At 47.3% G+C, this 13,861-nt stretch overlaps 1 protein-coding gene across 1 annotated transcript in view; it reads right to left on the bottom strand.

Moving 5' to 3' along the window:
- The window catches only part of RIMKLA (ribosomal modification protein rimK like family member A), a 38,658-nt gene that overhangs the window by 9,173 nt on the left and 15,624 nt on the right, over positions 1-13,861 (bottom strand). Inside the window, exons 2-4 of the mRNA XM_027589870.2 lie at positions 12,377-12,607; positions 7,606-7,692; positions 1,242-1,445 (exon numbers count right to left, since the gene is read on the bottom strand). Coding sequence (XP_027445671.1) covers positions 1,242-1,445; positions 7,606-7,692; positions 12,377-12,607 — 522 coding nt within the window. The remainder of the gene's footprint in view (positions 1-1,241; positions 1,446-7,605; positions 7,693-12,376; positions 12,608-13,861) is intronic.

Raw genomic sequence — 13,861 nt, 5'->3', positions numbered from 1 at the left:
GAGTTAACCTCAGGTTTAATAGTCTCCTTGGAAAGACGTAAGACCTGTATTCTCAGGTCCAACAATGAATGCCTTCACTTTGACACTGTCCCTTCCCCACCTGTTAGAATGTATAAGGAAAAGGCTACAGAAGAGTTTTAGATTAGCTCACCAGGAAAAGCAACATGGGTAAATGGCAAAACCATCTGGTTCCTACCTCGCTAAAGAATGCATCTGATATGGTGACTAAAAAAGACAACATAATACCTGAGGTTCCACGTGGTGGCACCATACATGAAAATGAGATGTTGAGTACTTAGCACTGTGTGAACCTGAGCCTAGCATCTGCCCCCACCACAGCACTACATCCCAGGGTCTTGCAATGATCTGCTTTCAGGTCTTGTCTTCTGTGGGACCGTAAGCTGTCCCAGGGCAGGGACTCTCCCATTAACTGCGCTCTCATCGAGTCCACTCGTGGCAACAGCTCGACTGGTATTCGTGAAGGAAGGACCAAACTGGTGCCTCCACCTCTGTACTACTCACTAGCCTTGGTATGCTCACAGGGCCATTTAGGATGTAACCGTGGGCATTTTTCTTTCTTCTTATTACCAACATACACATTCATTCAATGAGGGTGACAATAGTTTTCTGTGATGGGGACAAGATTTTATATCCCTCCTGGGACACCTCCACTCACCGTAACAGAAAACAAGATAAACAACAGCTTCAAGGGACGGAGTTACGCATTTGATCCAAATATAAACTGCAGCTTTCTAATTATATCATACATATTAAGAAAAACACAGTCTTCAATTACAATGCAAAAGCAGAATACACTCTATCTTCTTTTACTGCCTCAGTGTAGACGCTCTTTATTTCTTGCCCTCCGAACTCCTCTGCCTCCTGTCTCATGCCTTCAATCCCTCCTCTACCCAGTGTCAGTTTTTCTCAAACACGGATCCTCATTTCACTCCCTGGTTTAAACCTGGCTGCTGAGTCCTAACACCTACCAGACAGGGTTCAATCTCAGTGTCCTGATACCCAGGCCTGACCTCTGTCACAGCACCCACACCAGTCTGTCCCTTTCCTGGGCTGCTTGCCGTGACAGGACAGGGCTTGTTTCTAATTCTTATCTGTGATCCTGGAGCCCAGCAGAGGATTTGACAAGATAGGAGGGATCGGTCCACATTTACCGAATGAGTGCAAACATCCTAATGAAAAATCCCTAGTGAAAAAATGGACTGTGAGCTCTTATACCTTACCGAGAGAGCAGTTGCTTTGCATCCGTCCATCTGTGGAGCAGCGAAGCATAGAGCCTATCACCCGGCCCCCTACCACCACCACCCGGATATCTTTGCCGTGTGACTCCTTCACATACTTCTGGAACAGGTAGGGCACATCATGGCGGATCAGATGGCAGATGTCTGAGAGGTGATGTTTATCTCTTGCAAGAAAAACAGCTTTTCCTTTAAGAAGAAAGACAAAGAGCAGGAGGAGTAGTTAAGAGAAGCCTCCGAACTGAGTCCTTGCCCTCCCATCTCCCTGTCCTACACAGCTGTCCGTTCTTTCTGAACTTGCCTTACCTTGGCCCCTTCTGTTCCTCTGACCAAACTCTCGCTTCTTATCAAATGGCCGCCGAACCTTATTTTCTCTTAGTTTTACTCACGTCCCTCTCCCTCTACCACAACTCTTTTTTCAGGATGGAATAATAATGTATTCCAGAAACACAGAGGAGAGGCCAAAATAAAATCCTAAGGATCTAGTCAATTCAATTCCAAAGCAGTCAGCATCTCCCATCACCCGAGGATGCTGATTAGGCAGAGTCCATCTCTAACCCACTTTGTTAATCCTCCAAAACCTCACACTAGGCTCGAAGTACAAAGCAGGTGTCAATCCATGTTTACAGAACATAATTAACTGAACACACTTTAGAGGAATTCCAAGCCTAGGTAGAGAGAGACCCACAAAAGGTAACTGCAATACAGCATGACAGAGCATTAAGAGAGGTATAGGCAAATGATATGGGAGTTCAAAGAGGGAGCCCCTGAAAGACTCCCTCCTCCTTTTAAACATAAAAAGAAATTTATTATCTGGCTATACCTGTTTAATTCGATAATTAAAAAAAAGGAATGATCTATAGTTCTATTGCTATCTAGGGAAAGCATTCCTACTTGACTCCAAATCCTTCCTTTTCTGCTTGAATCACCAGTGCTTTTAAAATTATTTAGCCTCTGCTTTTCCATTTGCATATTAGCTGACAGATCTGAGTAGGAGTTCCTGATGAGTTTGCTCTGCAAATCTGACATGAGCACACCCAGTCTGAGCCTTCTTGTTAGCAAATATGGAACAAAGAGATGGTTTTCCTAAGATTTGTCTCACCACGTTATAAGGAGTGGGACCCTTCTGAAGTCTTAATAAAAAGAGTGATGGGGTATCAGCCCCTAGTGGCATAGAAGACTGAGAAGTAACCCCCCAACACATGTCTCCATCACTGAACATTTGGCAGCAGGAGATCTGGCATCTGACCACAGATGGCTGGGATTCAGGTATAGGCACTGGGGGTTCCCTGGATATTAGGTAGGATTTTCAGCAGAGATGGGGGCTCAATATAGGGACTTGGTTCCTTGGTTCCTGGCAGGTGGCAGGTTCTAATATGGGGCTTAGTCTGCAATTACTAAAGGAGCTACAGTGTTCAGGCACAGAGGAAAAAGGGGGAGGGGGATCACCTGCCCTGTGTGTCAAACACATTGTTTTTTTATTATTTCATTTACACTTCATATTAGCCCTATGAAGCCATTAGGACAGAACAGTTACTTTTGTTTTACACTAGAGGGAAATAAAGGTCTACAAGATTAGTAACTTTCTCAAGGGCACAGCCTGTACCATTCCACTTCCTTCTTTAGATTTATTTCCAGATTTTATTTTTATTTACTTGAGAGAGAGAGTGAGAGAGAAGACACAAGAGGGTGTAGGGTCAGAGGGAGAAGCAGACTCCCTGCTGAGCAAGGAGCATTTCCATACACTAGGGTCTACCTACCACTGTAATTCGTTTACTCCCCATCCATTTTCCCTAAGATACTATGTGTTACACTAGCAATGAACAACCTGAAAACGAAATTAAGAACACAATCCCATTTACCAGAGTATCAAAAGGAAAAAAACATTAGGAATAAATTTAACCAAAGAAGTACAAGACTTATCGCTGAAAACTACAAAATACTTTTGAGAGAAATTAAAGAGCTAAATAAATGGAAAGATGTCCCATGTTCAGGGACCAGACGACTTAATATTGTTAAGATAGCAACACTCCTCCAACTGATCTACACAGTCCCCACCAAAAGTCTAACTTCCTTTTTTGCAGAAGTTGACGAGCTGATCCTAAAATTCATATGGAAAGGCAAGGATCCCAAATACCTAACACAATCTTGAAAAAAAGAATAAAGGGACAAAGTTGGAGCCCAACTTGCCAATTGCAAAACTTACTACAAAGTTACAGTCATGAAGACAGTGTGGCCTGCCATAAGAAGATAGACATACGGATCAATGGAATAGAACTGAGAGCCCAGAGTAGACCCTCACACAGATGGTCAGGTGGTTTTTTTTTTCAAGATTTTATTTATTTATTTGACAGAGAGAGACAGAGCGAGAGAGGGAACACAAGCAGGGGGAGTGGGAGAGGGAGAAGCAGGCTTCCTGCCGAGCAGGGAGCCCGACGCGGGGCTCGATCCCAGGACCCTGGGATCATGACCTGAGCCGAAGGCAGATGCCCAACGACTGAGCCACCCAGGCGCCCTGGTCAGGTGCTTTTTGACAAGAGTTACAAAAGCATCCAATGGAGGAAAGAACAGTCTTCAGCAAATAATACTGGGAAAACTGGATATCCACACGCAAACGAAGGAAGCTGGACTCCTTCATCACACCATATACAAAAATTAGCTCAAAATGGATCAAAGACCCAAAGGTAGGAGCTAAAACTATAAAACGCTTGCAAGGAAACGCAATTATCAGTCTGTGTGATCTTGGATTAAGTAGCCACAAAATGACATCTAAAAGCACAAGCCACCAAAGGAAAAAATAGATGAATCGAACTCCATCAAAATCAAAACCTTCTGTACATCCAAGGACACTATCAAGAAAGTAAAAAGAGAACCTACAGGGTGGGGAAAAAACATGTTCAAATTATGTTCACACGTTGTGAACTCTTAAAAACTCAGCAATCAAAAGGGGTGCCTGGGTGGCGCAGTTGGTTGAGCATCCAACTCTTCCTGGCTTTGGCTCAGATCGTGATCTCAGGGTTGTGAGATTAAGCCCTGCGTTGGGCTCTGCACTCAGGAGTCTGCTTAGGATTCTCTGTCACTCTCCTTCTGCCCCCCACAAAATAAATAAATAAATCTTTAAAAAGAAAAAAAAAAACCCTCAGCAATAAAAACACCAGTAACCCAACTGAAAAGCGGGCAAAGGATTTGAATAAACAGTTGTCCAAAGATCTACAAATGTCCAGTAAACACACGAAAAGATGCTCAATATCACTAATCGTTAGGAAAACAGAAAGCAAAACCACGATAAGATGCCTCCTTCCACCCACTGGGATGGTGATAATAAAAACAAATCACATATTCGCAAGTTGCTAAAAGTTCTCATCATAAAAAAATTCTGTACACTGATGGATGTTACCTAGACTTATTGTGCTGACCAATTTGCAATGTATACAAATACTGAATCATTATATTAATTAGACCTCAAAAAAGATTTTAAAAATTCATTTAAAAATAAATAATTAAAGTGGGCCCTTACATTACTAACACTTGGGAAACATGTATTTTGGCTTGTGGCTTGCTTTTATGGTGGAAGTATGGTGATTATTTGCTTAATTTGTCAAGGCAAAGAGGACATTCATATATGTATATTCTTTTTTTTTTTTTAAGATTTTATTTATTTATTTGACAGAGACAGAGCAAGAGGGAACACAAGCAGGGGGAGTGGGAGAGGGAAAAGCAGTCTTCCCACGGAGCAGGGAGCCCGACGTGGGGCTTGATCCCAGGACCCTGGAGATCATGACCCGAGCCGAAGGCAGATGCTTAATGACTGAGCCACCCAGGCGCCCCCATATATGTATATTCTAAGAGTTAGGCCTGCCCACTTTTCAGGCTACAAACGTTCAAATTAATATATACAATCAAAAAGTTTTATTTAGTACTCCAAAAAAGAAAACCAATCATAAATAAAGGAGTGAATGAATAAAACAAGGATCAGGGAGGATGAAGAGAAATCAGAATGCTCGCACACTGCTGGTGGGCCTACAAAATGACATAACCATTGTGGAAAACAGTTTGGTAGTTCCTCTGAGGTTTAACATAGAGTTACAACCTGACCCCGCAATTCCTGGCTTAGGAAGGTACCCAAGAGAAATGAAAACATATGTCCACATAGAAACTCGTACACACATGTCCACAGCAGCATTACTCCTAACAGCCACAAAATGGAAACAACTCAGATGTCCATCGGCTGATGAGCAGATAAACAACATGTAGGCTATCCACACAACAGACTATTGTTGAAGGATCAGAAGGAATGCAGTACTGATCCACGCTACAACATGGATGGCCCATGAAGATATCGTGCTAAGTCAAAGGAGCCAGACAAAAGGTCACATAGTGGATGATTCCACTGACATGAAATGTTCAAAATAGGCAAATCCATAGAAACAGAAAATAGATTAGTGGTTACCAGAGTCCAGGGAAGGCAAATGCGACCGACCCCTAAAAGGTACAGGGTTTCTTTTGGAATGGAAACGTTCCAAAATGAAATAGTGGCTATGGTTGTACACAATAGTGAATATACTAAAATCCACTAAACTGTACACTTAAAAGTGGTAAACTGTTATATGAATTACATCTCAATTTTTAAATTTTTTTATTTTTCTATTTTTAGAGAGAGAGCATGCAAGCGGGAGTGGGGGAACAGGGAGAGAGCATCTTAAGCAGGCTGCACGCCCAGCACGGAGCCTGACACAGGGCTCAATCTCATGACCCTGAGAACATGACCGGAGCTGAAATCAAGAGTCGGATGTTTAACCGACTGAGCCATCCAGGCACCCCTACATCTCAATTTTTAAAATGTTTGAAAATACCATGTATTTTATTTAATTTCCATTTATTGTCTGTCTTACCCTTCTACAATGAGAGCTCCTTGAGGACAGGAGATTTGTTTTGTTCCTTTCTGTATCCCCAGAGCCTACAACAGTGCCTGGCCCTCTGTGGGCACTCAAATATTAGTCGAATTCTCAATTATGTATATTTTAGCACAATAAAAAAAATTAGACATCGAACTTTAGCACTGTAGCATATCTATCTGAATAGCATTAAGGGGCCCACCTTGGCCCCCAAACTCATTCCTCTTTCTCAACAGGAACCCTTGGTTCCCACAGGTTGCTTTGCTCACACCTGCTTCCATATGTTCGCTTACTTACTTCCTCCAGTTTGAATTCCACACTCCAACTGAAGTCTCCTTCTCCTCCAGTGAGGCCTTCCCTGCCTCGTGGCCGAGCTGGCCCCCCCGTCAGGCCCAAGCAGGCGCTGGGCCGGCCTGCCACAGAGGATATCACCCTGCAACGCAACCATCTCTACTCTCTGCACACTGTAGCTCAAGAGCAGTGACCGAGTCTAGCTCATCTCACTGCCCAGTCCCTCCGGCACAGGAACTGCTCAGCACATGTCTGTTTCGGGGGCCTCCCCTTACTGCAGATGCCCTGAGCATGGAAGTGTGCCCCCTGGGTCGCATCAGGGAGCACCTGCCCCCACGCTGCGGGAAGACTTCCTGCTGCATGCATGCTCCTCTCTGTTACCAGTCCCTGCTCTGCACGAGCGCTGCGGCAGGTCCCTGGGGCCGGGGAGGCTGGGGACCGGGTTCCCGCCCCTGAGCAGTGCCCAGCCAGCCAGGGGGAGAGGCACATGCCCTTGCAGCTGTCACAAAGGGCAGTGCTATGCTAGAGGCGTGGACAAAGTGCCACGGAAACACAAAGGGAGAGCGGGCAGAGAGGGAGGGGGGCCAGGGATGTGGAGAGGAAAGAAACAGCGGCGGGGCGGGGGGGGGGGGGCGGTGCAGCTGGTCTTTACTGGTGAGCGGAGGTTCACCAGAGGCCAGAGGAAGATGGCACTGCCAGCAAATGGAAGAGGGCAGAGGTTTTAAAGAAAAGAAAACACATGGTCAAGCTAGTGAAGGAGAAGTAGTCTGCAGTGGGCGATGGAGGGGTCACGTGGCCAGAGAAGGCGGCAAAGGAAGGGGGAAGCTGCAGGGCCTTCAGTTCTATGGCGAGGAATACGGACTTTGTCTAAGAGGCAACGGGGCTCTTGGAAGCGCTTGTTAGCGAGGGAGTGAGAAGAACAGACGTTTCGGAAGAAGAGAGGCCGCACTGGCACCCGGGTAGGGAGACCAGTCACGATCAAGTCAGGAGTCTGCTGCCGAGTCCAGGGAGTGAACGAGAAGGGTCTGACGCAGCAAGGACAGTGGGGGCAGCAAGGAGGGGAGAGAGGGACAGATGACACCGCGAGCCCCGTGAGGGGGCGCCCCACTTCTCTAACCAGCAGAGGTGCGGCCCTAGCGGAAGCCAGAAGGAGCAGCACTGACCCCGGTGTCCTCGCGTGCTCTTCACCACAACCGGGTAGCCGAGGGGCTCAGCTTCATCGATCATCTTGGAAAAGTCTTCGTGCCCACCTGCCAAGAGAAGGTGAAAGTCAGTGAAGGTCAGGCTGAGGCTCGGGAGTGGTCTGCCCAGCACAGTCCCCTCTGTGCAAATTCTTTCAAGGCCTCATGTTCCTCTGATTAAAGCAATTCAAACCCAGTCCATCCAACAGACATGTATCTTGCACCTGTAACGTACGTGAGAGTAGAGAGAGAAGGAAACCAACATTGATCAAGTACATGAATGTGGCAAAGGCCTCACATGCTCGAGCCCATGTAATCCTCCTAACAGCCCTATAGGCAGGGCAGAAATTTTTCTCAGTAAAATGGCTGTGGTTCAGCAAAGTGTTAAAGATGAAAACAAAACCACGATGAGGCTGTGTCCATAATCAGGGGCATCTGCACAAAGAGTACACTTTATCAGAAGGGAACCCCTGGGAGGCGCCTGGGTGGCTCAGTCGTTAAGCGTCTGCCTTCAGCTCGGGTCATGATCTCAGGGTCCTGGGATTGAGTCCCACATCGGGCTCCCTGCTCGGCGGGAAGCCTGCTTCTCTCTCTCCCACTCCCCCCGCTTGTGTTCCCTCTCTCGCTGTGTCTCTCTCTGTCAAATAAATAAATAAAATCTTTAAAAAAAAAAAAAAGAAGGGAACCCTGGGGCGCCTGGGTGGCTTAGTCAGCTAAGCATCGTCTCAGGCCCTGATCTCATGGGTCGTGAGATCACGCACTCTGCACTCAGTGGGGAGTCTGCTTCAGATTCTCCCCTCTGCCCCTCCCCCTACTCTCTCTCAAATAAATAAAGAAGTCTTTATATATATTTTTAAAGATTTTATTTGTTTATTTGATAGAGAGAGAGAGAGCGAGCACAGCAGAGGGAGCAGCTGAGGGAGAGAAGCAGGCCCCCCGCTGAGCAGGGAGCCCGACGTGGGACTCGATCCCAGGACCCTGGGATCATGACCTGAGCTGAAGGCAGACGCTTAACCGACTGAGCCACCCAAGCGCCCCAATAAATAATCTTTAAAAAAAAACAACAGAAAGAAAGAAGAGAAGTCCTGCAGACAGTCTCCCCTTTGCCGTCGAGCCGGCTGCTCCCTGGCAGTGTACTCGATAAACTTCTATCTGCTTTGTTCTGCCTGGGGTGGATCTTTCCATAGCCTGTGCCACCCGCCCCCATCTGACTGGGATGCCCCACATTTGGTGGCCCAGGACTCTCCCCGGATTCTCCAAGATCCCTCAGTGGATCGGCTCCAGTACTCCTTGGGGAACTGATGACCTCCAGAGGACGTTGCTCCTCAGTGAGGATCCGAAGCCCCAGGGGGAAGCCACCAGACTGCCGTCACCTGAAAGGGTGAGGAACTTACCCTCCTGCCCTTCGGAGGGATCCTTCCCTCCCTTCTCCTCTCTTTTCAGCCCTTCAGCGGTCTAACCCCAGTACTCCTGAGACAGCTGAAAGTCTCTGACCAGGGCAGCTCCCCATGTGGTCTCGGACTGCCCGGGCCTGTGAGGACAAAGGACCCTTTTCCTCTCTCGCACTCCGTCCCCCTGAGGTCTCCAACCTGAGGCGCAACTGGCAGCAGAAGGTCGTCCAGAACGAATCCACACACACTAGGGACTCGGTTGGGACCCTTTCCTGATGCTGCCTGACTCTCAGCCACCTTGCTTCTTCAGGCTCCCTTTTTCCCCTTTGTTCCCTGAGATCCAGCTGCCATCTTGATCTACAGGCAAAAAGTGCATCTACATGTCTGAGTAAATCCAACAATTCCATATACAAATGACAATTCAACAAGGATCCCACCCATACCACTGGAGGATCCCCTCCCCTAAATCCTATGGACCTGGCCACCAAGGAATTTCATTCGAATCTCAGACCTGCACGTTGATATAATACCATGCTCTGGTCTGTAACTGCACAGAACCCCTGACGGACGACAAGGCTAGGTAGGGACAGCATACCCCACTCTCCAGCGTCCAACGGACGACAAGGCTAGGTAGGGACAGCATACCCCACTCTCATCTGAAGATGAGACCTTTGCCCAAATGCCAAAGATTTGCCACCATCGATTGGTCAGGGGGGAATGTAGAGACTGCTTTTAGGCAACAGGCTTGAGCAACGGAAGCCTCAGTAAGGTAAAAGGGCCCACAGTGACCCCCTGGCTGAATGCAAATAGGCTTGTTAGGTGACCTAAAATATCCATGAGCCCTAGCTGACCAATGGGCTACTTGCAACCGGGCACAGGAATGAAAAAAGAAAAAGAAAATTTTGCACCCCCTCCCACTCCCTCTTAACTACAGCTCCCCACCGCTGCCTCCTGGCAGACAGTCTCTCCTTGGCTGTCCTGCCCACTGATCATCCCTTGCAGTGTTTTATCTCCTTAAAAAAAGGGGGGGGGGACTCCCAACTTCCTAACATCCACTGACACATTTAACTCCTCTCCAGCTATTATTTTTTCCTTCCCTATGAAACAGTGAAGGAGAAGTCCTTATCCAAGGCCATCCCTGCACCTGTGCTTTAGACCCCTTTCCCTCTCACCTCCTCGGGAATCTTGCACCATTAAGTGTACTCTCTCTGATGGGTCTTCAACCTCCCAGTTCCCAGGTCCATTTTATTTTATTTTTTTAAATGATTTATTTATGAGAGAGAGAGCATGAGCAGGAGGGGCAGAGGGAGAGGGAGAGAGTCTCAAGAGTCTCCGCACTGAGCTTGGAGCCTGATATGCGGCTCAATCTTACAACCCTGAGATCACAACCTGAGCCGAAACCGAGAGTTGGATGCTTAACCGACTGCGCCACCCAGGCATCCCTCCTCTGCCATTTTAAACACGCTGGGTTCTCTCCCACCTTCGACAAACAAAATCCCTATTCCTTGCCCCTGCATCATGTCTTAACTACAAGCTTGTAGCCGTACCATGGAGCTACTCAAACAGGTTTGCATTTTCTCACTTCTCATTCATTCCCTCGCCCTTTGACAGTCTGGCTTTTCTCCCCATCACTAAACGGAAGCTGTATTCATCAAGTCCCTGTTGCTAAAACCAACACACATCTCAGCGCTCATGTCACTTGTCCTTTCAGAACCAGACAACACTTTTAATTATACCACCCCCCCTGGAGTGTTATTGCCACTGGCATCCGTCACCACCTCTTTCTCCCCCCCCCACACTGGCTGCTCCTGCTTGCTCGCTGTGCACGTTCCTCTTCCTTGACCTGCTCCCTGAAGGGTTCTCTCTTGATCCCTCTCACTGAATTTTATTTTTTATTGTGGTAAAATATACATAAAATTTGCCATAAAAAGGTGTCCAGTTCAGCCCTCTCTTCATTCTATATATTCTCCTTGAGCAGTCTCATCCATTCTCGTGACTTCATTTAACATAATGAAGGTTTCCAAACCCACTTCCCTAGGCCACACCTCTCTCGGGAGCTCCAGACCCACTTATCTGCTGCCCACAGAATACTCTTACTTGCTTATACTACAGACGCCTCAAAAAGAACGTGCTCCAAACTGAAATCATCTCTGCCTGACAACCCCTCACCCCGCACCCACCCACCTGCTTCTCCTCTCCCATGTTTCTAGTCTCAGTGAATGTCTGCTTTCACATCTGGCTGCCCAAACCAGAAACCAGAGTCCCTCTTGATTCCTTCTACATTCCTCACATCCAGCCAGTCATCATGTCCTATTACTGCAGTCTCCTTCGTAATTCCTGGATCTGTCCATTTATCTTCGTTCTTACTATGGCCCCTCAGTTTTGACCATCATGGCTCACTTGGATAGCTTAAAAAGCCTAAGCCACATACCTTATCTCTACTCTGCCCTTGTCTGATGCCTTTTTTTTTTTTTTTTTTACAGATTTTATTTATTTATTTCAGAGAGAGAGAATGAGAGACAGAGAGCACAAGAGGGAAGAGGGTCAGAGGGAGAAGCAGGCTCCCCACTGAGCAGGGAGCCTGATGTGGACTCGATCCTGGGACTCCAGGATCATGACCTGAGCCGAAGGCAGTTGCTCAACCAACTGAGCCACCCAGGCGCCCTGATGCCTTCTTCTTGGTGCGGCCAAGGTGATATTCTGCACTCTGATCAGGCCACCTCCTTGCTTAACGCACTATACGTCTCAGGAGTCACCCCAATCTACTTCACATACGATATAAGCTACTCTTACATCTACTCCATCTCTCATACATCTACAAACTACTCAAAATACCACCCATCGGTCACGTTCTCACTCGAGTCTAGGTTGATCTCTATTCTGCTCTCTGCTTGGGTTACTCCCCTGTCCCTGCTGCTCCCACGGGATAACTTCAGCTGAGTTTAGCTATTCTCGCTTTCAGGAAACCTCCCTCGCCATCCCCGAAGCTGCATGTGGAGCCGTCCCGAGTGTCCCGTACCACCTTGCACTAACACATCATGGCACTGCCCTGGCACTGCCTGTCCACTCGCTGTCCCCCGCCTCTGATGAACCGGGAGGGCCTTCAGGGCAGGATGCTCTCACTTACTGCTCTAGCCCAGCGCCTAGCTCGGCAGCAGGTGCACAGTGTGTAGCACATACACGCGGCACCAGTGAATTAGAGCCAGAGGGAGCGACCGTGTTAAAGACTCGAGATGCTGAATCACCTGACATGAACAAATTCACACTGAAAACCAACAAGATACTAGAGCGCTTTGGGGGGAGAGAAAAGACAGAGATGCAGGTGGTTCGGAAAGGCCTGTTCCAAGCCCAAGGACACTCACCATAGGAGAAGGTGTCTGGCATGGGAACCCCGTGCCCAGCCAGCTCTTGGAAAGTCCAGAACTTGTTGACGCAGTTTAAAATGCTCTGTGGGCGGTTGACGAGGCGGCAGCCCAGCTTCTCCAGGTGGCGCAGGACCGTGATGTCGCTGTCCGACTGCACCGAGGGGGTGGGCACCCGCACGAGCACCACATCTGGGAAAGTGGTGAGCGCCTTCTGGTTCAGCTGCAGGCCTGCAATCGAAGGACAAGAGTGAGCTCCATGCTGGCCTAGTCTCACCAGAAGAACTGGTTCCAACCGACTCCTCAAGACTGAACCCAGCCGACAGCTTTGAAAATGGCACTGGAAATCCTGTAGTAACGAGAAACCCACAGTCAATGCCACACTCCACACAGATGGGCAGAGCATGATTATGAAGAAACACAAAAGAACGAACAGAAAAAAAAAAAAGCAACATATTGAGAATAATCCATGTTAGAAGAATTCACAGGGGATAGGTAATATAGTCCCGCACCTTGCTTCCACGTAGCTCTAGTATTAACTCAAAATGCAGTGGGTTAGGAGGCTAGTAACCTCATGAAAAGGAAGCAGTGCAGCTCACTTAAGGAATCCTTACTAGCCTTGTAGGACTTAACCTTTAGAAGTCTGTCTGGAGGGGCACCTGACTGGCTCGGTCAGTAGTGCATGAGACTCTTGATCTTGGGGTCATGAGTACCAGCCCCACATTGGGCACAGAGATTCCACTTAAAAAAAAAAAAAAGGATAAAAATCTGTCTGGAAAATTATGTAACCACTTAAATGATCTTTATGAATATAATGAATGCAAAAATGCCAATATTAAGTAGAAAAAAAACAGGACACAAAATGATAAATACAAGTTAGAAAAGACTAGAAGGAAATATAGCAACATTTTAACAATGGGTAATGGGATGACGGGTGATTTCCTATTTTATACTTATCCGTATTTTCCAAAATGTCTCCAAGTGCATACTGCCTTTATAACAATAAACAAAAAAATCTCTAGGGGCGCCTGGGTAGCTCAATCATTAAGTGTCTGCCTTCAGCTCAGGTCATGGTCCCAGGGTCCTGGGATCGAGCTCCGGATCGGGCTCCCTGCTCGGCGGGAAGCCTGCTTCTCCCCACTCCCACTCCCCTTGCTTGTGTTCCCTCTCTCACTGTCTCTCTCTCTCTGTCAAATAAATAAATAAAATCTTTAAAAGAAAATCTTTAAAAAAATCAATCTACTAAAAATCAATTCAGTATCAAACAAAAGTAGAACGCATCCAAAGACAACCGGTCCCTATGGCAAAAGGACTTGTGCCTGTATTACACCGGTAAACTGGGAGTATGAGCTTGGAGTGAAGACTCGGAGGACCAGGAGTTCAGTCTCCAAGTATCTGTAGGGCTTCTATGCAGAAGACTTATTTGGCTTATCTTCTCCAACCACAAGAGATACAGCTATCCCTGAGCATTGTTTTGTGTGTCGG

Source organism: Zalophus californianus, chromosome 4 (genome assembly GCF_009762305.2).
Source record: "Zalophus californianus isolate mZalCal1 chromosome 4, mZalCal1.pri.v2, whole genome shotgun sequence".
NCBI lineage: Eukaryota > Metazoa > Chordata > Mammalia > Carnivora > Otariidae > Zalophus > Zalophus californianus.
Note: the sequence above shows the minus strand (reverse complement) of the source record. Positions and strands in the feature narration are given on the sequence as shown.